We start from the raw sequence: 25,747 nt of genomic DNA on the forward strand, positions 1-25,747 counted from the left end.
TGCAAGTCTAGGTTACAAGTTTGGGATGTGGTGGATAAAAACTCGTTCCTTGTTGCATAAAATGAGTGCTTTCTCCTGGGATGCACTTTACTTGATTTTGCCTAATACCTTTTCAGCATCACAAATGAAACACATGCTATTACAGTAAATTAGAGCAGCATTTGATAAGAATGAGCTTCCTTCCACAATCCCGCATCCCAGAAATTAGATTTTAGCATGTGTGCCATTTGTGGATGCTCAGCTTTTGGGAGGCAGAGGCAGGAACAGCAGATATGAGAGATCATCCTCCACTATATAGGGAGTCTAGAGTCAATCCAAACTACCTTGGACCTTGTCTCAAAAAAAATGTAATTTACTATCATCACCTGTATCTTAAAATGTTATTAATTAAATAATTAAAACCATTTTTAAAGACACAAAGGTGTCAAATGAAGTCTAAAGTGTCCGTTTGACATCTTGTCCTTACTCCTCAAATAGAAAACACTACTACTATTTCCTATGAATTTTCGAGTATAGCATACATGTACATGTATACCGCTCTTACTTGTCCATCACATGCATATTGCCCCTTATCTGACATACTTTTATGGATCATGCTTATTTAGCCATCATTTTCGAAATCCATAGAGGTTCAGCAAGTTCTTTGTAACTACAGCATCATCCTGGTTCTCTGATCACTGTAGCAATATTCCATTGACTGTAGTTATGTTGATTATAACCCATAATAATCAACACCATAGGATACCTTTTCCCTCCTACAGCTCTAGCCTCTGAAGCACTCCCAGCTCACCTACTCGCTTACCTGTGAGAAGCAGAGTGACACCTGAAATGATGGCTTGAAGACGCACCATGGTGTTGACCAAAGGAAAACGTGAAGCCACGCTGGTTGGATGCGACACTTGGCACATTGATGGAGGAAGGTCATTGGCCAATAAAGAAACTGCTTGGCCCTGTGGGTGGAGTAAACAGAGCAAAATGCCGGGAGGAAGAGGAAGTGAGCTCAGATGCCACAGCTCTTCTCTCTGGAGCAGACGCCTGAGAGAGATGCCATGCCCCGCTCCCGGGATGAAGCTCCGACCCAGGATGGACATAGGCTAGAATCTTCCTGGTAAGCGCACCTTGGGGTGCCATACACAAATGATTAGAAATGGGCTAAATTAATATGTGAGAATTAGCCTAGAAGAGAATGGGCCAAGCGGTGTTTAAAAGAATACGCCTTTAATCCCAGCACTCGGGAGGCAGAGGCAGGCGGATCTCTGTGAGTTCGAGACCAGCCTGGTCTACAAGAGCTAGTTCCAGGACAGGCTCCAAAACCACAGAGAAACCCTGTCTCGAAAAACCAAAAAAAAAAAAAAAAAAAAAGAATACAGTGTCCGTGTAATTATTTCGGGGCATAAGCTAGCCGGGCAGGCGGCTGGGGTGTTGGGGACGCAGCCCCGCTGCCGCCCTTATTACTACATATGGCGCCCCACGTGATGGACTAAACCCACTTAAAAAACCTGAGAAGACTTAAAAATAAGGGAGCGAGAGTTTAACACAGATTTTTGCTGTTTGTTGGTGGCGTGCTGTAGAGAGATTTCCTGATTCGGCAACAGTAGCAGAAAAAACGCTGTGTCATTTTAAAGCGCGACTTCCTGGGGCTGTGCCGCCATTGCTCTGTCTGGCTCCTGCAGGAGACAGAGCTTTTGAATAGAGCATTTGGAGTAAAGTGCTACGATTTGTTTGATGGCAACTAGACTCGCTGTGTTCTCGCGTCTGCTCTGCTTGTTAGAGGCAAGCAAGCGCCTCATCTAAGAGAGGCTTCCTGACTCAGCTTTAGCTGCAAAGCCTGCAGCTCATTAAGAGGTCCTGCCACGAAACACTTAAATGGTGTTGACTAAAAGCTGAACGCATGCTTTTCGGTTTTCAGCCGTAGCAGGAAAAAAGCTGTGCGGTTTAAAAATGCTGGCTTTCTGGGCTGTCCTGCCAGGGCAAACTCTGTCTCTTTTACACAGGCAGTTCGTGCGGTTTGCAAGTACAGGCTGCTTAAGCTCGCCTGCTGACAGGGACATTGAAACACTGTAGGCTTGTGGCACTGAATGCGGCTCTGGCCGGTACCTCAGCCATGAGGCTGGAAAGCTAAGGAATGGACTGGATCTAGCTGGCAAAGCCACGCCTTTAGTCCTACTGAGATTGCTTGGTAAATTAAAGATTCGTGTGGTCAGAAAAAGAGAGATATACAGTAAAGAGAGATTCAAAGACAGAAAAAATTTCTGAATGGTTTAAAGTGTGTTAAAAATATATGCAGACTAAAAGTTGAAATTCTTAAAGTAAACAACAAAAAAAGGAAGAGAGTTGTTGTGTGTGGTAGCACACGCCTTTAATCCCAGTGCCTAGAAGGCAGAGACAAACAGATCTCTGTGAGTTCAAGGTGTAGTAGTGTACACCTTTAATCCCGAATGCCTGAGAGGCAGAGACAGGCGGATCTCTGAGAGTTCAAAGACAGCCTGGTCTACAGAGTTACTTCAGGTCAAAGATACAGAGAACTTGTCTCAAAAAGCAAAGAGTTAAAAGTAAAAATAAACAAAATAGAGGTTAAAACAAAGCTGCACAAAGATGGAAAATACACAGAGAATTTTGATACTGTATGCTATTATGCTCTCTTTGAATTGTTTGAATGCTGAGGAAAGAGCAAAAGCTACTAAAAGATATTTATTTATAAATACTGCTGAACTAATCCAACATAGATATTTTGAATTTGGATCTAAGGATATGATACTTTGGAAAGGAGTTTCTTCTTTTCTTTTCACAGAGGATGAGACGCTGTTCATTTCTTCTATTCCAATTTGGTATGATGGACCACGTCCTCCTGAATGGTTCCTGTGCACGCCTTCAAAAAATTGCTTCGCTCAACTGCCAACTGAGATAAACTAGCACACAGGTTATACCATGAAAGACCTAATTAACGACGCCCCCATTCAGCAGGAAGCAGTTTGGAGAGAAATAACTGCGCCCATATTCCCAAAAAATGTTTATAAATGTTCTTTTACATTTAAAGAGGAATATGATATAGATATGAATAATTTGCATTAATATAGATTTTGCTTTATTGATAGAGATTTAAGGTCAATTTTGTTATATGTGTAAGTGTTTCTGATTTTGATTAAGGTATTGTGATTGTGTAGTTCATTTAAATATGTACTGTATAATTAAGAAATATAGCTTGTTAATGGATAATCATTGATAATAGTAAAGCTTGTAGTCATGTTAGTTAGATTTTCTAGATATATAGAGATATATTTTAGATAGACATTCTTCATGTCTTTCAAAGATTACAGAATAGGACATTTAATGTTTTAATAACTGAGGACTTTTCATGACAATGAGACACTCTGCTCCTGGCAGCACCAATCTACTTCAAGAGGAAGATGGGCATCGAAGAGGCTCGTTATGGAGTTTTGATAGCCATTTGGGCAAGAAACTGCTCTTGCCTGGACTATTGCATAAACTGGACACAGAGAACCCGCAGAGAGAGGACTACTGAACTTGCCTAAGGTGAGATGATCTTTCGGGGTTCCTGATTCATTTTGAAAGAGTCTGCGAGACATTCTGCAGGACACAACAGATAGTGACTGAACTGACTTTGAATTTTCCTGCTTTATGGAAATGTCTGCTGGATACCATGGGCCTGAAGGCTGAAGATGGATGCCCCAACGGTACAAAAGAACTTTGGGTGACTGTCCAGGCAGCGAGATGTCTTTGTCATTTCTAGAGTTTGAAGTTTCTTAGTTCTTGTTTACTTAGGTAATATTATATCTTTCTGGAGTCTTTGATGGAGTTAAGAATAGTTAGTTATAGTGATAGTTTTCCTTAGTTATGATAAAGATTATTGTAATTTTTACTTGATAACTGTTTTGTTATATGTAATTTTGCTATATTAAAGCCTTTTTTTTTTTGTTTAAACCGAAAAAGGAGAAATGATGGAGGAAGGTCATTGGCCAATAAAGAAACTGCTTGGCCCTGTGGGTGGAGTAAACAGAACAAAATGCCGGGAGGAAGAGGAAGTGAGCTCAGACGCCACAGCTCTTCTCTCTGGAGCAGACGCCTGAGAGAGACGCCATGCCCCACTCCCGGGATGAAGCTCCGACCCAGGATGGACATAGGCTAGAATCTTCCTGGTAAGCGCACCTTGGGGTGCCATACACAAATGATTAGAAATGGGCTACATTAATATGTGAGAATTAGCCTAGAAGAGAATGGGCCAAGCGGTGTTTAAAAGAATACAGTGTCCGTGTAATTATTTCGGGGCATAAGCTAGCCGGGCAGGCGGCCGGGGTGTTGGGGACGCAGCCCCGCCGCAGCCCTTTTTACTTCAGCACATGGTATGCGGTCAGGTCTTAATTCTCAGAGGGCAACTTCCCATTTCTTGATAATGTGAAGCATGTGACTGCTCTGATGGGACTGTGAGAAAATCATTTTCAAATCTTTCTCCAGGGCTCTGTTGGCCCCTAGTGGTGTAGGGCTCTGTGCCTTCCCACGTACATGAAAACCTGTCCTCCATAAGTCTCTTCTTTACCAGTCCCTCCCCATGTATAACCATCACTGTCACTCTTGGTCTTAGCACAAATAAGGCATCACAGAAAGGCAGAGATAAGAGAATGGAGCCTTCTAATGACAAGATGCACCTGCCCTCTGGTGAACAAGGCTGGTACTGCCCAGTAGCAGTTAGTCCCTAAGACAGAATCAATTTCATCATTAGCAAGATGGACTGAGCAAGAAGGTGACGCACTGTGGCTATGCATTCATGCTGTCACACACAGCAACAAAGACCACATCTTCCTGAGAGATATCTAGAGACACCTAGAAAAGCACTTGGTATGGATCCAAACCTTCCTGTCCACAAAGCTGGGCAGCCCAGAGAGTTGTGGTGTCCCTCTAAGCCTTGATCTACTCCTTTGTTAAATAGCACTAAGTACATTTGCTTAGTCTTTTGGGGATTCTGCTGTGAATTGGATTCAAGGCTACTTACACACAAGCACCTACTTCTTACAGAACCCCAGAGGCAGAATTTTGGAACCCCATTGGTGGAGCGAAGATAGTGTGTTCAATTTCCAGCTTCAAGCTTTCAATTTCTTAATACAAAGTATAGTTATTTGGATTTCATAAGTAGCCATGTATAACTGGATTGAGGTTATTTAAATAATATGCCACTAAAAGATAATTCATTTAGTTTTATTTAAAACTTAAATATTTTTGACTTTTTTATTTTTTTCTTTAATGCTTATTGCCATATGTAAATATACATATAAATATGTAACTACAAATTTCTCTGTTGGAAACATGGCACAGTTATGAAGAGGACCAACTGTACTTCTAGATGATCCACGTTTGATTCCAAGTATCCACACGGTGGCTCACAACCATCTGTTACTCCAGGTCAGGGGAACCTGTGCCCTCTTCTGGTTTCCAAGACCACCAGGCACATACATGGTACACACATATACATATAGGCAAAATACCCATACACATGAAACAAAATGATTTAAAATAAATTAATGCACCATGCTGAGTCTGTTTAGCATTTCATAGGTGTATGTTTGTATGGCTGACCATTTCATATTGGGTTACTAATTAGGAAAATCATCCAGAGAGAAAAATCATTGTCCTCTCAGCAATTATCTGTTGCCTGGAACTCTTCATCTAGGGGTACGATTTTCCAAGATTTCTCACATCCATGTTAGTATGTCAACTGTCATCATTGTTGACCTACATTGTCATATGTGGTCACTGTTCGGGTCCTGTTTAGCCACCATGCATTTCATGGATACAGCTTTCCTGTCCTATGTGGAAGACACAGTACTAGTGACTAATTCTGATAGGAGGGTATAAGAAGCCACACAAGAAATAAACCAGACTGGGGATGAACAGATCGTTGCTATGACAACAATCTTAAAATGGAAAGTCAAAGATAAGAGGCAGGTCTTCAAACCATCACAGAGAAGTGCCCTGGGAAAGGGAACAGGCATGGAATAGGAGAAGGGACAAGGAGAACTCAGGGTATCCTAGAAGCAGACAGGAAGCCAGTGTGGTTGAAGCAGAGAGGATGAGGAGAGGCTGGTGAAGGCAGGAGAAAGGCAGTCCCTTCCTCCCAGGCCAGAAAATGGCTGAAAGGTCCTCAACAACAGAACAGGTCAATCTGATTGATAATTTTTTTCCTGATTGTAGTCTTGAGAGCTGGAATACTTAGGCCACCTTGTGAGGAGTATACGCTGTCAGGAGAGCTAGAGGTTAGGATTCCTAAAGGAAGGCGAGAGGTGAAGGAGCATAAAAGTCACTGGGATTCCAAGAGAAACCTCCTGAGAACTGCTTGGGCTTTTATGGTTTGTTTAATCTGATACTGTTTTGTTTTGTTTTGTTTGGTTTTGTTTGGTTTGGTTTGGTTTGGTTTGGTCTGCAGCTCTGCTTGTCCCGCCCCAGCCTCTTGACTGCTTGATTTTAAATGTGTCCTCTCACAGACAAATTTTAAAAACAAAACCCAAATCGAAAGGACCATGCCAAGGTAAAAATTTATATTTTTAGGACTGTAGTATAACTCACTAGCGTGTCCAGCATAGATCAAGCTCTGCTTCAACACCCAGCGCGGGGAGGTGGGAGGTGCACACCTGCGATCCCCAGGACTTGGAAGTTGAGGCGGAAGGATCCGAAGTTCAAGGTCATCAGTGAATACAAAAGAACTTCAGGGACAGCAGGAGGAACAAGAGACGAAGAGTCTCACAGTTTTTGTTCATTTTTCTGACGTGCTTGAAGCAAAAGATAGACAGGCAGATAAGTAATAGATGATTGATAGATAACCTGAAGGTCAGAAAAGCAAACCAGCCACTGGCTCTTACCTCTATCTCAGTCTAATGTCAGAAGAATACAGGACCGAGGGCAGCTTAGTTCACACCTGCCAAGACAGGCTCTATACAGGAAGGTAGGCCTGAGCTGAGTCTCAGTTTACTCTAAGACAATACCTGGTTCAAAGAAAGACCACAAACTGAGACCACCCGTACTCCACCCAGGAATAGACCATCCAAAGGAAATTCCTAATGTTACAACCATTGTAGGAAGGATCACCTGCCAGCACACACCCATTGCTTTTCACCAGGCACCCCTAGACAAATGTCAGCCAATCAAGGGTCCTAAACCTTAGAAATCCCTCACCCCTACCTATGCTACTGTAAAACCCAGCCCCAACTCCAATATGTTGGACACACAGAGAGGCCGAGTTTGCAAACCTGGGTAAGAATAAAGGCTCTTTGCTTTTACATACAGGACTCGGTTTCCTAGTTGATTTTTTTTGGGGGGGGGACTATGTGATCTGGGCATAACAGAAGATAGATAGAAGATAGATATAGATACATATTGCTATGTTTGTTTAAAATATGTTATTGTTTCATAGTTATGGGATTTTTAAAAGTATCACATTCTTTGACAAACCAGCTTCACCTACAACTCTAATTCCCAACAGCATTTAAGTGTATATAGGCTTCGGTATAATGTGTACTTCTTTCAACATATTTGAAATGGGGAACGAAACCTGTGTATAGAGAAATGATTTAATAAAACACATACATTTTTGTTCCACCTAAACTACATGTCCACCTAAATGAAGTATGTTATCCAAGGAGAAAATGGGAATTTATAATATGTAATCATAGACTTATTGGAGGCATGCTGTGGGTCACAGGAAGTATCCCCTAGCCCCACATGGTTACTAGGCTCCTGAGAAGTGGCCAGTCAGGGTTGAGAAAAGTTATGAATGCAAACCGTACACTGAATTTGTAGGATTTACAGTGGGAAGAATGTGAACACTCCCTAGTGATTTAAAAAAAAAATGTATTCCATATTGAGATAAGATACATTTTTTTCAGTGCATTAAGTGAAATAAAATAAAACCTTAAAATTAATATCAACTATTTCTATTTTTAAATTTTATTTATTTATTTATTTGTGTGTTTGTGTGAACACACATGTGTTCGCGTGGATGTGTTACATGGACCTACAGGCCAGAAGAAGGTATCTGGTGTCCTCTTGAATCACTCTGCCTATTCCTTTGAGTCAGTATCTCTCTGTGAACTCGGGTCTCAAGTTTTCTCAGTAAACTGGAAGTCATACAGGTAGAGAAATTCCCCTGTCTCTACCCACCACCCCCAGAGCTGGGATTCAGGAGTTCTTAGGGTGGTATCTTCATCTGTAGGGATTGGGATGCTGCTCAGTCTGGCCATTGTCATTGTTTCTTTTTAATATGGAGAGCAGAAAATTGAAACTGCTCATGAACTTCTTGCTATAATAGTACTGAACAGTGCTGGTCTAGAAGTTCAGAGCAATTACACAGACGACCCCTAGGGAATGAGAGGGCGTTAATGGGAAGGACAGAGAATAGGGGAATTCCAGCATAAACTATATTTTTGATGTTTGCTTGGCTGACTTTTTTGCTTGTTTTGAGTTAAGTCTCATGTAGCCCAGGACCCTCAAGTATCCAGGTAGTGGAGGCTCTTATTAGATTCTTGACCCCCCCTGGCTCCAGTTCCAGGGTGCTACCTTACAAGTACACACCACCGTGTTTGCCTTTTCCACCGTAATCTGTAACTTTTATTTTTCAATATTTCAGTATAGATTAGCATAGTCTTTGCATGTTACTTATTTATGTATGTATACCACTGAGCTATATTCCCACCATTATTTTCTTGCTATTGTGTCGTTTTTCGAGGCAGGGTCTTTTATAACTATCAGGCTGGTCTCATAGTAGCAATCCCCCTGCCTAGTGCCAGAAGTGCAGTCATGTGCAACCACACCTGGCTAAAGTATTCACAAGTGAGGAACCAACCCCAGGACTCCCAGTCAGGAACAGGGCTCAGTTAGCAGTACCATGCTGGTTTCTTCGTTTTGATCAAGGCTCTGTGGTGTGTACAGTGCTGACATTAAAGAAAATGTGCATTTAGGGACACTTGTGATTTTGCTGCAGATCCAAATTATTTCAGGATAAAGCACTGAACAATAGCAACAAGGAAATTAAGAATCCAAAGAGATTTGTTTCTTCCCAGAATACCGTAAGCAGTTAGCTTCCAGAAGGCTGCCTTGCCCAGAGTGTCCCTGTGATAGCCTGACTGGAAAGAGGCAGCTAGAAGGGTGTGGATGTCAGACTTCAGAGTCTTTGCCTGAGCTTCCAGGATGGTGAGGCTGCCGCTTGTGTATTGGGAATGTTTAACCTGAGGAGGATGGTTGATGTCATTGTTGGAAGGAACAGTGAAAACTGCAGAGATTCCTGAGGCCTGGAGCAGACAGGCCTTGAACCCCTCATCCTCAGCACTGCCTTCCCTCTACCAGAGCTCAGCCAACAGCAGGTCAGGAGAGTTTGGCCAGGATCTAGCCAGTTTTTGTACGGGGAAATTGTTATAGTCATCCTGGTGACGTACAACTGGGACCACCACAAAGGAGGTTGAGATAGGGAGAGCCAGAGTTCAAGGTTATCTTCCACTACGGTTTGAGTTCAAGGTCAGCCTACCCACGTGTTAGCCAGGTACAACTTAGCTGTACTCACAGTGTAGGTATTTGGTTGCCTCGTGGCTTACCCAAAGGAAGTAAACTAACGTCTGAGTGTAAATTCAAAGATTACCTACGTCGCCTCCCATTGTGCTTCTACTGGACAGTGCTGGTCTAGAAGTACAAAACAACGTGAAAGGTCATTCCTTGGGTGACCCGGGGACTTTAGCAGGGAAGGCCGAGCCTGGGAGGAGTGTGCATGATTTGAAATGAATGGGACGTAGTGTAGTGTGACCTGCTTCTGATTCCAGCACTCAGGAGGCAGAGGAAGAGGATTACAGTAGCTGAGGTCCAACTGGACTACAAAGCAAATTGCAGTCCAGACCAGTCTACGCAGCAAGAACTTGTATCCAAAAAAAAGCCTAGAAAAGAAGGTCAAAGTTCAAACAATAAGTAGAAATTAGAAATGACAATTTGTCAACATATAAATTATAAGACAAACATAGAAAGCCATAATAAAATAAATTAAAGGTGACACACCTACCATTATCATGTTAAAATAATGAGCAACTTTAACCTGATGCCTCATTACTGAACAGTTAAAAACCCATTTTTTAAAAAACCCTCATTGTTTTTTTCTGGAAGAAAAAAAGTCACATAAGAAGAAGTTAGGACACAAATGTGCAAAAGAGATTGACCACAGAAGACATAAGTGACTTGAAATAACTTTTATTTTTTATTACACTTTTACACTTATTTATATGCTTTGTGTGTGCCATAGGGCACATGAGGAGGTCAGAGCACAAGATAAAGCAATCAGCCTTCTCCTTCCACCAAATGGACCCCTGGGCCCAAACTCAAGTCACCCAGCTTAGCAGCCCATGCTTTTACCCACTGAGTCATTTGGTAGTCGACGTGACCTTTGTTTATAATGGCATTAGGCAGGGCTAACACAGGACACAGGATCTGGAAACCCGAAAGGAACACTTCTGACTCACACTTCCTCTTTGCACAGGTCTCCCACTGAAAAACAACTGACACCCAAGCCTTCCTCAGCCTTGAGGATCCTAGGATAAAATGGTCACCTCGCTCCTGCTTTCCCCACTTCTCAAGTTGAAACCCAGAAACATGGCGGATCTTAGAACGACTTCTTTAGGGCCCCTCTGTTCATCTCTAGAAGGATCCAGACCATTTGCCTACAAATCTGGGGGTCTAACTGGGTTCTGCTTTCTCGCTGTAAGTCAATAGATGACCTTTGGGAGTAGGCATGAGGGTCATTTGAGCTTCACCAAATCAGATTGCTGTTTGATAGTGATGCTGGATGTTGCTGGAAGTGGTATTATATAATGACTCCATTTCTCGAACTCAAGCCATAAGCTTAGAAATGAATACATCCCATTATGAGTTGTGTAGAAACAAGCTATTTCTACAAGCACATGCTATATTTATTTTAAAGTGGGGAAATGATTCATATAAACTGACTTGCTGTTATCAGGAGAACCATTGAACAGCTTACGATGTCTGTCTTGGGAATTTCAAATCTATAAATCAAGGGCAGGGAAAACTCCCTTCTCAGAACCTGTCTGGTCTAATAGGAAACTCCTAAGGACTTGTAAGAGGAAGTTACACATTTTCTCTCTCTCTCTCTCTCTCTCTCTCTCTCTCTCTCTCTCTCTCTCTCTCTCTCTGGGACAGAATTGAGATTCCAGAAATGCTCCACCATACCCCGTGTATGCAGCGCTGGCAAGAAACACAGGGTTTGTGCATAGTAGGCAATTACGACTGGGTGACAACTGTTTGATTTTCAAAACTATTTATTTGTTTATCTCTTTACTGGTGTGTGTGTATGTATGTGTGTATGAGCACATATGTGGTGATTGTGTCTGTGCACATGAGTGAAGGCTAGAAGACATCACTGGGTGGCCTCTTTTATCCCCCTCTGTTTGTTCTCTTTGAGGCAAAGCCTTTCCAAGAATTTGGGTCTCAAATTTGCTCTGCTCTGCTGGAAACTAGCAAGCCCAGGTGAACCCCCTCAAGACGCATACATGCACATCCATCAGAGATGAGGTTATAGACTATGTGCAAGACATTGAGTTTGTTACATGGATGCTGGGTTCTGAATTTCAGCTTTCATAATTATAGAACAAATATGTTTAACTGCTGAGGCAATGAGCCAGCCTTTAATTTCTTGCTTTTTGGGGGGAGGTGGGTATTCTTGATTTTGTTTTGAGATAAAGTATCATGCAGCCCAGACAGGCTTGAACTTGTTAGAAGCTTTGAATTTTTTCATCTTTATTTAACTTGTTTTATGGTGTGTATATGATGAGCATGTGTGAGCATAGGCTCATGAATGCCACAGTAGGAATGTAGAGATCGGAGGACAACTTTCAGGAGGCCATTCTCTCCTTTCACCATGTTTCCAGGGATCAAACTCAACTTGATCATTAGACCTGAGCTGAGTCATTCTCCAGCCCTTTTTTCTTGTTGGTTTTGGTTTCTTGTTTTTATTCATTTTTAATTTGGCTGCCCTGTCTCTTCCTCTCTCTTGAGTTTATTTCCATATCTATATATTAGCTTATTTTCATTTTTCATATTACTGTGAATTGGATTTTGTGTTACATTTTTAAAGATTTATTTGAGGTCGTGGTGTGTATGTGTGTGTGTGCATACATGCACATGTGTGTGCAGTACATGTCAGTACATGTGCCTAAGTACATGTACAAAGACTCGAAGAGGGAATCTTGTGTCCCCCTCTATTACTGTTTCCATGAAGCAGGGGCTGCCCCTGAACACCAGCACGTGGAATGGTCTCACCCACATCTAAGGTAGGTATTCCCACCTCAATTCCCCCAAACTAGAAAACACCTCACAGACATGGCCAGAGCTTCGTCTCCAAGGTGGCTTAGACCTGTCAAGTTTGAAATCAATAAAAACAATCCCATTGTATAATCAGCCACTCTCCTACTTCTCTGCTAAGCTGGAAGCCAGGATGCTCCAGCCGTCCTCTTATCTCTGCCCCTCTCCACTAGGGCTCCAGGCATGCGGTAGACCCCGTTTCATTGCACAGGAGCCGAGTTCCAAACTCTGGGCCTCGTGCTCACACAGCAGCCATTCTTAACCACCAAGCCATCTCTCTGCCCTCTCCCTTTAAAGACTCTACGCTGCATCTTTGCCATTTCCTGGGCCTCTTGTACTATCTCCTTTGGCTCCCTCATTTTTTTTTTTCCTCTGCCGCTCACCAACTCCATCCCAAATACATGACAGTAAGTGGCTACAGGTCTAAAACCAAGGGTTCTAAATCCAGCTTGCTGCGACCTTCTGGTGCCACTGACCTTGACCTATTTCTCATTGATGAAGACAAGAAACAGGAGAACATTGTTATAATGCTTAATTCAACTTTTATAAACAAAGAAAAAACAAAAATATTCCAGTTTTTCATAAAGTATGTAAAAGGAAAAACTGAAATATCCTAAGGTATTATTATTGATTTGGGTATTTTTTCCATATGCTAAGCAGAGAAATATACAAGTCTAGGACCTCCTTTCTTGTCTTAAAAAATGTAGCATTATCTTCTGGCAACAGTACAAAGTCTGTGGTAAGAGATTTTGGTTGTGTTTTTTGTTGTTGTCCCTAGAGACTAAACAGTGTCAAGCGGGAAGTAATCATTACTAAAGAGCTCCTGAATGAATGGATATGATCCTTCCTCCTTTTGGATCAATTAGACTTTCACAAGGCCAGATATGTGATTTATTCTATTGTCCCAGTACCAAAGTGCCTGCACAATGCAACCACTTAAAAGTGTTTGCAGCTGTGTAAGGTAGACACAGCACTCAGGAGGAAAAGGCAGAAAGATTAGAAGTCCAAGGCCATCCTGGTGAATTCAAGAGCAGCCTGGGATATATGAGACCTTATCTCAAATCAAAAGCCAAAAAAAGAAAGAAAGAAAGAAAGAAAGAAAGAGGGAGGGAAAGAAGAGGAGGAGGAGGAGGAAGAAGAAGAAGAAGAAGAAGAAGAAGAAGAAGAAGAAGAAGAAGAAGAAGAAGAAGAAGAAAAAAAGAAGGAAGGAAGGAAGGAAGGAAGGAAAGAAGGAAGGGCGAGCATGAGCTCTAAGCAAAGCTACCTGATTCTTTTTAAAACCATATCCACACCATGTGTATTAGTTAGCTTTCCAGTTGCTGTGATGAAATACCTGACCAAAGCCTCTTTAAAAGGGAAGGGTTCATTTTGACTTGTCAGTCAAGAGGACATTGTCCATCACGGTGGTGAGACATGCTAGTAGGAACAAGAGTGGGCTGGTCACATGGCATCAGCAGGAAGCAGAAAGAGATAGATGCTGGTGCTAAGCTTGCTTTCTCTTTTCATGCAGTTCAAGACACCAGCCGGTGGAATGACTCCACCCACCTCAACTACCTTAAATGCCTCACAGACTTGGCCAGAGAGTCATCCCCAAGGTGATGTTTAGATCCTGTCAAGTTAGCAATCGATAGAAACTGTCACACCATGTAATCAATCATCCCCCTATTGATGTCAAAAGCCCCCCGCAGACACCAGCACAGAATCATCTTTGGACCCGTGCCCTTGCTTAAAGACTTTGCCCAATAAGAAGGCTGATGGAGGAAACCACTGGGTTGGTTTAAATGTGCTCAAAACCCTCCCCAGTGCAGTTTATAACTTGAAAACATCTGCTGCTACTTTCCTCACCTGCATGAGAGCCGCTACCTCTAACTGAATTGTGTCAGCTGCCCCCCATTCCATACACTCCTAAGAAAGCCAGTACCTCCCATAACTAGCTAGATGCAGCCTAAACAACAAAATCCATGCAAGAAAAACTTGTCCAAACAGCCAGATACCTGCGTCCCCATTAACAAGTGTCTTCTGATCTCCACAGTAGCTCCCCAGTGCAAAAGTCTTTTGACAAAGCTATCTTTCTGCTCATTTAATTTTTTTGACTCTGGGCTGTTTTATTAGGTTCTGTTACGTATGGGAACGTACACAAACCAAGACACTGAACAGTCATAAGCCAGACAAAATTGATCTCCACCAGCTTAGAAATTTGGTTTTGTGACCACTGTCCTTGTAGTGGAAGATCTGAGGCTGATGACACAGATGGCTGCCAGGACTCTGCCTTCTTTCAATCAGGAAACAACATGAGCATCCCAGTCACTGGTTCTTCTTCTGTGAGAAACACAGGTCCAGCTTCCTCCGGGAATGGAGAAGTTGTCAGAGGCGCTTCCCTCTGAGCACACAACAGGGAAGGTCGGACTTCGGCAAGGAGAGTTTCCTTTTATAGTCAGCAGGCCCCTGAGGAACCTTTTCTTTTTGTGAAGGGGGGGTCTGGCTCACAAACTCTCCATGCTCCTGCTTCAGCCTGCTGAGGGCTGGAATTAATGACAGGTCTGCACCGCCATGCTCCCACTCAGAAGCTGTCGGGACTGAGATGGGGGCCGGTCGTGTAGAGATACACATTGCATCCAAGCAGAAGGTCCAGAGAGAACCTTCACTACTGTTTCATCCTTCCTTTCTTTCTTTATCTCATGTGTGACCGCGTATGTGTGTATGCACATTCAAATATGTGTGGAGACCAGAGGGCAACTTCCATTGTCTTTCCTCAGGAACACTGTCCACCTTATTTTGAGACAGGGGCTCTCGGTGACTTGGAACTCACCAACTAGGTTAAGCTGCCTGGTGACCAAGCCACAGGGACCTGCTCTGTCACCACTTTCCCATCTCTGCGTTTACAGGCATGCATTAGCACGCCTAGCTTTTCCGTGTGGGTTCTGGGATCCGACTCCGGCTCCTCATGCGTGCACAACAAGCACGTCTGAACCATCTTTCCAGCCTCCCTATGTGCTTGCTTGATTGTTTTTTTTTTTTCTCTTCTGTTTTTAAAGCAAAGTCTCACCACCATAGCTTAGGGTGGCCTTGAACTCACGATCCTCCTTCATCAGCCTCGTAAGTTATGTAATCATAGGCATGTGCCACCTGACTTTTTCTTAATTATTCAAGGTCCGAAATCTCTAGGAAAATCAGTGGTCACTTTAGATTGCCTGCATCCACACAGACCTGCACCTATCTCCCTTAGCCTAATATTCCCCGTACCTGTTGAAGAGCTTTGTGGACACACCACAATCCCGAATGTCCAGGTACTCCAGAGATATCAGACTAAGCATTCCTAATGTGTGAAGGCACATGTGAGCTTCAATATCCATGATTAGCACTCTCTGGGTTGGAGGAGATCCTATCCCTGGAACTCAGAGGTAATGATGCATTTCAATATAGTATAGGCTACAGTTGAATCCCCTTATGAGCTAATTATCCCTAGAAAACAGGAACACTTCATGGTGGACAGAACCTCCCAAACTTTTCAGATATGATATATCTCATAGTGTTCAAAAAGGAAAACCACAAAGTCAAAAATGAAGGGGAGCCTTAAAAAGCGAGAGCCCAGGGGTGGTCAAGATGGCTGCCCGCTGGTGACGTAGCAATAGTACTCATTGGCATTCTCTATTTCGTAGATGTTCTCCTCGATGGTATAGACGTTTTCCTCCGACCGGTGTCTGCTTGCTCCCGCATTCGTTAGCCCCACTGGAGGGAGGTTGGCCAGTGTGATGAGGCTGTGAAGATAAAAGGATGCCGTTGACAGAATTCCCAGAGAACAGAGAAGAGAGTGAAAAGAGCCGTCTTCACTGCTGACAGCAGCCAACTGACACCCAGGACTCAGCACTGGGTGCGCACTGAGAGAAACCCAGGCAGTAATTTGGGGAACAATTAAGGACATGTAATTACTCTTAATTTTCTTAGGTATGTAAACCCTAGTCCCTGTTCTTAGGAGTTGTAGACTGAAGGGTTTGGGATGTGTCAAGATGCCTGCAACATCCTTACGAGTGGTTGAGAGAAAGCCCTGTGCTTACTGAGAACTAAAAACACAGGTGTTCCACGTGTCGATTAGGAGTTGAAGGTAACGTGCTTTAACGTCCCTTGCGCTGTTGTTTCAACCCTCTGTGAACTCCAACAGTTTGAAAAGGAATGGGAAAGTGTGAATGTGTCAGAGACCCAATCGGGCTTGAGTTGGAATTCTGTGTTTCTTCCCAACACCCAACACCATGACTTGGGTAAACGCATTTGTTTGTGTGTGTGTGTGTGTGTGTGTGTGTGTGTGTGTGTGGTTGGTTGCTCATTTGGTTGGGGTTTTAAATGTTTTTAGTGCTTTGTATAAAATAAGGGTTTCATGACAACCTTTTTTATAGCCATATATTCTGTGTTCTGCCCATATTCGCACACGTCATCAATATCTCATGTGCCCCCTCCTCTTCCCAAATAGTCGAGCACATCATTTCACGGATAGCAAATTGATGCCTGTCAGCGCTACCTATGAATAACATGTTTCCAGTTTCACTTCTGATGAAGCATAATGGTACTGATAATTAAATACTATATTTGGATTTATATGACTTTTCACTTTATATTACCTTGTCTTTGAAACATTCTGAATTTTGTTGATATATGAAAAAAGAGCTGGTTTCTATATTCAGCAGATAATTATATTTTCCATTGAAATACATTACAATTTTTCATGTATTGAATCTTACTAAAACTGTAAAATGTCTCTCTCTGTCTCTTTCTGTGTCTCTGTCTCTCTCTCTCAGTGTGTGTGTGTGTGTGTGTGTGTGTGTGTGTGTGTGTGTGTGAAGAGTCAGGAGTGGAGTAATGATGAGGATCACCTGGAGAGTTTTGAGAACAATACCATCTCGGGCTCCATCTCCCAAGATCCTGATTCAGTTCCTTTAGGTGTGTCCTGTATCTGCAGGATTAGTGCCCAGGTCATCCTAACACACTGCCACGTCTGGAAATTCCTAGGTGGGGCTATAAAACCCTGACCATAGTGGCTTGATTTTTGTTGTTGTTATTTGTTTGTATGTTTTTCTCATTCTGGTAACACCATGAAAACAGTAAGCACTGAGCTAAAGGTGTAGTTCACTGGAAACTAGAAACAAATATTTTTTAGTAATTAGGCAAACTATACACCTCAACTTTAGAACTGAGGAAGCTAAATGTACAGGAGGGCAAATATTGAATTTTCATTTCATAAACAGAGGAAGTCTAACCTAAGATTTCAAAGCTTCCAATAGGAACTTCTCAGAGGAAGAATAAAATCATAAGATGGTAGGAAACCCCAATACCCTTTTCCCTCTTCTGTGTTCTTACCTTGAATTCTGTAACTTCTTTTTCTTATAAGAATACCCTGGGTAAAGGTGGAAGAAAAACCAATGAATACTTTTCTAAGATAACTTGAAAAAAGAAACAAAATGGACTGGTTGGAGATGAGAGCAGCTTGGTGACATTTGACCTTGCCTTAGAACAAACTAAATCAGCCTGTTAGCAATCTTAGGACGATATTAACAATAATAATGTGGAGCTCTTACTTAACAAACATTATGAGGACTATTCTGTGTGCGTTGCAGTTTGGTAGGCACCGGGGACACACAGGAGGAGTTGTGAGTGCTGACTCCATGAGGCATGCGTCCGAGTGAGGAAAGAAGGAAGGAGGGGAGGAAGAGTGGAAGAAAGGAAGGACAGGAAGGACAGAAACAAATAATTTCAAATTGCACTGCATTATAAAATGAAACCAGCACCATACTAAACCAGAACCAGAGAAGGTTAGGCGAGCACGGTAAGACGTGACTTTTGAGGTCTGTTCAGAAAGAACAGAATGAGTCACCCATGTCAAGAGCGAGGGCAAACACTCCAGGAACAGAGAACTCTTGGCAGAGATCTGGGTGGGTGTCAAAACCAAAACGATAATGAGAGCAAAAGAGTGGCCCCCAACAATCTAAGAGGTAAAGCTGAGGCTTGGTCCCAAAGGCCTTTTCAGTTATTATCTTGTAATCCCAGCCTATGGGATGTGGAGGTAGGAGGATCAAGGGTTCGAGTCAAGCAAGCAATCCATGAGATCCATCTCAACCAAACAAACCAACGAATCAACAAAAAAAAAAAAGAATTTGGACAGTGTGAGACAGCAAGATTGGTAGGGCACCATTGAATGATGGTATGACCCGGTTACTATGTAGAGAACTGATTAAAAGGAGAAATTAAAAAAAAAAAACGAGCAAGATGCAGAACAATGAAGCAGTCTTTGATCTATTTTTGCACAGAGGCTGCAATTGATGCTGATTACATATTGAGATGTTGAAAAAAGAGGATTCTGGGATGACTTCTGCATTTCTGACATAAGAAACCAGAGAGAGACAGAGAGACAGAGAGAGAGACAGAGAGAGAGAGAGAGAGAGAGAGAGAGAGAGAGAGAAATAAGAAGATGTCCAGGGCCTGACAGCTGGGTCCTGGTGGGTGGAATTTGGAAGCAGAAGCCTTGTATCTGACATGACTGTATGAACCTTCAAAGTGGAGCTATTACCTGGACAGATAGACAGGATGCATCAACATTGTAAGAGTTGAAAAGATTAAAGTGAAGATTTAAGTCCATGGAATTATGCTATAAAGTAGAGTGTTTTTTTTTTACAAAGAGAAAAAGGCCAAATCCTGAGGAACTTCAGCTTTTAAACACCAGGCAGAAGACGAAATATCTGTATAATGGGATGGACCAACCAATCAAATACAACAGACAGTGTTTCCAAAGTCAAAAGAAAACATTTTAGAACAAAGTATGGATTCTACTTGGGATATTATTGCAGAAAGACAAAGCTATCTGTGACCATTAGTAAAAGGAAAGCAATTTGGGATTGACTAAAATTGTATCTGTGGCACTTTAAGGATAGGAGTGAGATGGACAGTTCAGAAGGAAAACATAAAGGGATGGAGACTTGGCACAGGGAGCACCTTTGCTGTGTCCTTGGCTAAGAGAGGGTTGAAGGAGGCTAAGCAGTAGTGAAGCTTGGGTGACCATCTCAGTCGGTACACAGTCCACTCGAAAGCCAGAGGACTGATCCACTTCCAGGTCAGCTTGTGGCTATAATGTCATGACTTATCTGCCACCTCATCTGTCAGATTGCTACCCACAAAATCTAGGGAAAAATTATAAACTGAACAGAACATTCTGATCTATTTCTTAAAACAACCCTCTGTGTTTACCCTTGTCCATCTAAATCCACTGTGGTTGGTCAGGAACGCCTACAAACACCAAAGTGTGCTCAAGTTCCTTATATAAAGCACCACTAATACCTGTCACATCCTATCACGTACTTTAAATGACCTCAAGACAGCGTGTAATATCTAGCATGCTATAAACGTTATACTTAAATAGTTGCTGCCTTCTTTGGGAGAATAAAAAGTCTATACATGTTAAGGATAAATAATTTTCAATAATTTTTTACTTTATGGTTGAGTCCAGAGATGTAGAACCTGTGTGCACTGAAAGTTAGCAGTTATATGTGCATTAGATTTCACCCATGCCTCTTTTAAAGACAAGAATGAGTATAGACTTACTAAGCAAAAGAGAGAAATAACTCCCAACATGGGGAGGGACTCCAAGGGAAGACTACCCACTTAACTTCTTACCTTTTACATAAATTACAAAAGTTCCTAATTTCTAGGTCTCAGAAGAACTCAAAACGTAGTACAAGTTATCATTTCTCCTGTATTCATTTAGTAGCCTCCAGATCTCATGTTCGACTGATCAGTCCCCACTGTTTCCTGCAGCCTCTCAGGGAGCTCATGAGAGTGTATATAGGGTTGTTTCTTTCTTGGAAAAACCCGTTTACCGAGAAGTAGTAGAAAATAATCAGGAGAAGTAAGGCTGATTTATATTTATCAATTAACTGTATGGATTTGGACATATTACTTAACACATCAGCATGCTATCATGGTATCAATTGTACCTAGTATATTTTATACTGTATATCATAGTTAAAGGACCTAACCTCCTTGAAGTCCTCAGCAACTTCAGTTCCTGGTCAGGGTGACCAAGCCAGCCTGGTTTTTCTCAGATGGGCCCAGCTTTACCAATGGAAGTTCCACATTTTAGGAACTTCCTTCAGCCTTGTGAAAATCTGAGATGGCTATGACCCGACATAGATAGTCCCTGTTGTGCGTTCAGGAGAAAGGCTTGATGTGGGATTCCCCACTATATGCTGTGAATATGTTTTATTACCACTGGTTAATAAAGAAGCTGCTTTGGCCAGTGGCTTAGCATAGTAAAGCCAGGCAGGAAATCCAAACAGAGATAGAGAGAGGGAGTAGGTGGAGTCAAGCAGACTCTGGCCAGCCACCAAGGGAACAAGACATGTAGAAAATGAGGAAACACCACAGTCACACGGCAATACATAAACTACAAAAATAAAATAAAATGGATTAATTTAAGACATAAAAAGAAGCCCGAGTTAATAGGCCAAACAGTGTTGTAATTAATATAGTTTCTGTGTGATTATTTGGGTATGGGCAGCCGGGAAACAAAGTGCGGTCTCCCTTCACAAAGGGTGTTGTAAACGCATTACACTCTGGAGAAATACCTTCTTCTCTGCTCGCAGAGAAAAGAAACTATATCACAATTATGAAAGGGTGGAAGGCTTTGGAGTTATGGGAACATTTGGATCTTTAGTGCGACAATGGTCTCCAAGTACACTAACCAAACTGAAAAAAAAACTTTTTCCCCCTGAGACAGGGTCTCCTACAGCGCCCCTGGCCTGGAACTCAGTGTGTAGCTGACTATGGCCTTGTACTTCTGATCCCCCTGCTTCTACCTCCAGAGAGTTCTGTGATTACAGAACTTACAGTACACCCCCATACCTTCTTTTATGGGCTCTTGTGTTTCCTGCATGTTACAAAAATACTGTAACAATTGCACTACATTCCCAGACCTCAAGTTGTCTGTTTGAATAAAGACAAATAGTATTGCTGAGTGCTGTGAGGAGAAACCCCAGTCTGGAAGCCCAGGCATGGTTCAGTGTTAAAGAGAGGCACCTGAGAAAGCAATATAGAAACCCACACAGAGAGAGAGGTTGTGTTGTTGGGCTTCCTAATAAGCATGGGTATATTTATGATTTAGCTAGAGTAGCTCTTTCAGTGAGTTAGAGAGAGACAGAGAGAAGAGAGGATGGGGGGATGGGAAGAGATGAGACAAAGAGAGGGAGGGGGAAGAAGAGGAGGGAAAAGTAGAAAAGGCGAGGTACCCAAATGCTACAACTCACAAAAGGCCAGAGGACAGTCTGAGGGAAGAAATTCATTTTCTTCTTCCACCATGTGGGTCTCTCAGATCAAACTCAGAGCATCAGGCTTGTGACAGGCTCCTTAACCCACTAAGCCATCGCTCCAGCCCCAGGATTAGCTTGTGTATCTAAAGATAGCCAATCTGGCTGTCTGTGGCACTTGAAGGTCTAGACTTGGACCTTGCTCACAGTGAAACTTGGAGAACTCAGCTGCTCTCAGCAAGCTGTACTTCCCTCTGCCCTAGACTGGGAAGGAATAGTACAGCCTAGTTTATAACTGTTGATGACTAAGATGTCTGTAAAACATTTAGCACAGTGTCTACCTGCCACATAGGTATAAGTCTGAGAGATCGCTAGTTATCAGTTATGTTATGGGCAATGTCTGGAAGGACAAGTGAGTGTCCTTCAGGTTTGCTTAAAAAATTGTATTTCTATCTAGGTTTGCACTGTTCCTATGGTAACCATTCTTTATCAGAAAGTAAAAAAAAAAAAAAAGCACTATGCAGCAACTTACATTTAAGGAATAAAACACCAAAGATGAGTGCCAGGGCCAGCCCAGCAGAAACTCCTACTCCGATATAGACAGCCGTTCTGATGGTTTTTCCAGAGTCCTTCACTTCATCGGTCCATGTGGAAATTTGCTGGGAGACAGAAAATAGGAGTCAAGTTTGAGAAGCCCAGAAACTGGTCATATGCTCAGAAAGTCTCGCGATTCAAGAGGACCACTCTTCTTCATAGTCTCTCAGGATTGCAGGAATGATGAAGCCTCCCTTGATCTGTCCTCTTCTAGACTAGACCCAGTTAGCAGAGGAATGAAATGGGCTAGCTCAGTGTTTGCAGTTAACAAGGAGATAAAGCAACCCCCTCCAGTGCTGTGGGTGTAGAAGTCACTCTGCGGCCCACCTGCCCGCATCCCTTCAGAGGCTGGATAGTGGATCCTACTACCTCAAAATTGTGTGTTCAGAGGGATGGAGTTCTGGAAGCCTTTTAGGGAAACCACCATTCACACAGAAATGTCACACAGCAGTGTTACCAGAGCCAGGACTTTGCAACCACACAGTCCTCAGCTCAAATCCCACATCCCCAAAAGCTCAGTGACCCTGTGGAGTAATTGAGACAATTAGTGCAGAACCTGTTTCTTTAGGAGCACTTGATCAGTGGCAAACACTACTGTTATTTCTCTCATTTCTGACACCAAGGAGTCTTAGAGAACATCCTTCTATTTCTAAATTGTTAGTCCACATCCCACCTTCAAAGGCAGTAATAGTAAAGACAGTTTAGAAGAAAATAAGACACTTAGCCATAGCGATGAACATTCATAATCCCAGCACATGGGAGGCGAGGGCTGGAAAGTACCAAATTGAGGCCAGCATGGGCTACAGATGGAGACCCTGTTTCAAAAAGACCCACAAAAGCACATTTTATATATATATATATATGAGAACTAATTAGATACAGTAGGTAATGAACAAGAAGAAGACATGAACATGGGAGGAGACAGGAGAGGGATCTAGGAGGAGTTGGAGGGGGGATAAAGTGAATCTTATTGAAATACACTGTATTCATGTACAAAATAATCAAAGACTAAATAAAAACTACATTTAAAAACAATAAAATGATAACCAATGAAAGCAGTAAATCTCAGAGGTTAAATCCTCCATTTAATCACTACACGTGACTTCTGCAAAAGCAAGATGCCTATGTACAAGTACTATGTGTTAAGCATCTCAAAGAGGGGAGATAGACAAGCACACAAGATGCCAGGCACTAACCATGAGTGCTCAAATAAGGGACCGAATTAGATGAATGCAGGCCTCTAGATGTGGCCTTAAAGAGTTGGTTTTATTATTCTTACCTATTTATTGTTGGTTTGTGTGTGCACACGCATACATGTGCATCCATGCCTTGGTACATGGTGATTAGAGGACCACTCTCAGGAGTCAGGTCTTTGCCTCCACCATGAGTTCTAAGAATCACACTCGCACGTAGTGAGGCTGTGCAGCAAGTGCCTTTACCCACTGAGAAACTCAGTGTCCACTCATTGAAGTTGCTACTACTAGCTGGCTTTTTAGTGTTTTTTTTTTTCCCTGTCTAGTTAAGGACATAATAGTTCAGTCCATAAATTCTTGCCTCTGGGTGTTCCTGAGTCTTGTTACATAAAAATGAATTTTAAAAAATGCAAAATACAAGCTGGACACCCCAGCCCTGTGGAGGAGGAGGTGGAGAAAGACTGGGAGTTCGTTATCATTCTTAGCTACTTAATAAGTTTAGAATCAGCCTGGGCTACATGACACCTTGTCTCAATGCCACAACAAGCTCGAAGTGGAAAACCTGAAAATAAAGGACAAGAGACCTTCACAGTGACACATAGCAGTGGCATTTGCAAAGACAGATGAAACGCTTCTTTCTTCTTGGGGGTTTTTCACACTTAGTACATGCCAGAAATCTCACACTCACACCCAACTTCTATCAGTAACAGGCCTATATGGTCAGACCTGTCAACACATGAAAGCCACAGAGGGTGAAGACAAGAAAGGTACAAGCTTTCCCACACAAGGGGTGCCCTGGAGGAAGTCTACGCTCATCATAATGTCAGCACACACACCAAAGTTACTTACTGTTTGGCTTTTATCCTGGAGGGTCCCCAGAGTCTGAGTCTCTGTCACACACATACACAAAGGGGAGGAAGTAGACAATAGTTAAGAATGGTTTTTAACTCCAGATCAAAGAAAAAAAATTAAACACACTAGCAATCCTGTTTAATACTAATTCGTCTCCCTATGTTCCACAAAAATTAGAAGACCAACAAAAGTCACTGAATGCATACAAACCAATCTCAGGGTGGTGTCCTTCCACACAGATAATCACCTCCTCTCTCTGTTAGGTCTTAAATCCAGGACAAATGGCTGAGGGGCCGATTTAACATACCAAAGCAGACCTGGCTGCCAGGTTCTCCCAGCATCCCTCAGTCAGGTTACAAGGTTTGACAGGCATACCTCACCCCCTACCGTGAACTCTCTAGCCCAGGAGCTGGGTTACCCTTCCCTATATAATCTAATCCTTTGGGCTAGGCCATTTCGTTTTTACCCATTATCCTCCAGGCCTCTTAGTTTCCTGGTCTCCTTTCCTCTCCCCTCTCCTCACATGGCCCTACTCAGGGTCACCTCTGGACTCTTCCCAGATGCCTTTGCTTCTGGTTATGCTCTCCCTCCTATCTACAATAAACCTTCTCTCCCACCACCTGCAGGAACAATCATGCCAGCCTTTAGCCATCCAGTAATATTAATATCGTTTGGTCATAGTCTAATTAGACTTTCAAAGACACAAAACTCTGGGAAAAGTTTAACATTTATTCATTGCCATGGTATTTAGTTAGCAGCTTTCAAATGGAAACAATCGCTATGGTTTACCGGGGCCAGGCATTTTGCCAAACACTTTTAAGGAACTATCTCGTTCAGTACGAAAAGAACTGTCCTAAAAACACAGACTCATAGAAAATGAGTGACTGAGTGTGACTTCCTCTGGTCTGAGTGATGAATGTGTCATCAAAGAAACTGGGAGGGAGCTGGGCGATGGTGGCACACGCCTTTAATCCCAGCACTCGGGAGGCAGAGGCAGGCGGATCTCTGTGAGTTCAAGACCAGCCTGGTCTACAGAGCTAGTTCCAGGACAGGCTCCAAAGCCACAGGGAAACCCTGTCTCGAAAAAAAAAAAAAAAAAAAAACAAACTGGAAGGGAAATTCACAAATTCCTCAAATTGAATGAAAATTAAATACAGCATAGCCTGCAGATATAGTGTATGCACTGTAAGAGGGAAGCTTTAGCTACAATGCATTTAAAACATCGGAGAAACCTTGAGGTCTTAGAAAAGTAAGAACAACTAAACCTAGACGTTGGGGTAGGAATTAATGCCAGTACAAAGAATCAATGGAAAGATGGACCAAATCAGTAATCTCTTGGACAAATTAACCAAAAGAGAAAAAAAAAAGACCCAAATCCATAAAATTAGAAATGAAAAGGGAGACATTACAACTGCTAAAAAAAATGGCATTTAGAAAATCATTATGACTTACTTAGATATTCCA

The 25,747-nt window shown here is 42.4% G+C and overlaps 1 protein-coding gene across 1 annotated transcript in view; it reads right to left on the reverse strand.

The window, feature by feature from the left end:
- Nucleotides 1-14,459: 14,459 nt before the first annotated feature.
- LOC121463975 (hepatitis A virus cellular receptor 2 homolog) overlaps nt 14,460-25,747 on the reverse strand; it is a 39,718-nt gene continuing 28,430 nt past the window's right edge. Inside the window, exons 4-7 of the mRNA XM_041676571.1 lie at nt 24,281-24,321; nt 22,177-22,303; nt 17,710-17,746; nt 14,460-16,118 (exon numbers count right to left, since the gene is read on the reverse strand). Coding sequence (XP_041532505.1) covers nt 15,959-16,118; nt 17,710-17,746; nt 22,177-22,303; nt 24,281-24,321 — 365 coding nt within the window. The 3' untranslated portion in view covers nt 14,460-15,958. The remainder of the gene's footprint in view (nt 16,119-17,709; nt 17,747-22,176; nt 22,304-24,280; nt 24,322-25,747) is intronic.

The sequence above is a fragment of the Microtus oregoni genome, unplaced genomic scaffold, assembly GCF_018167655.1.
Source record: "Microtus oregoni isolate MIOR12 unplaced genomic scaffold, Mior012 000027F_ref0000203, whole genome shotgun sequence".
Classification (NCBI taxonomy): Eukaryota; Metazoa; Chordata; class Mammalia; order Rodentia; family Cricetidae; genus Microtus; species Microtus oregoni.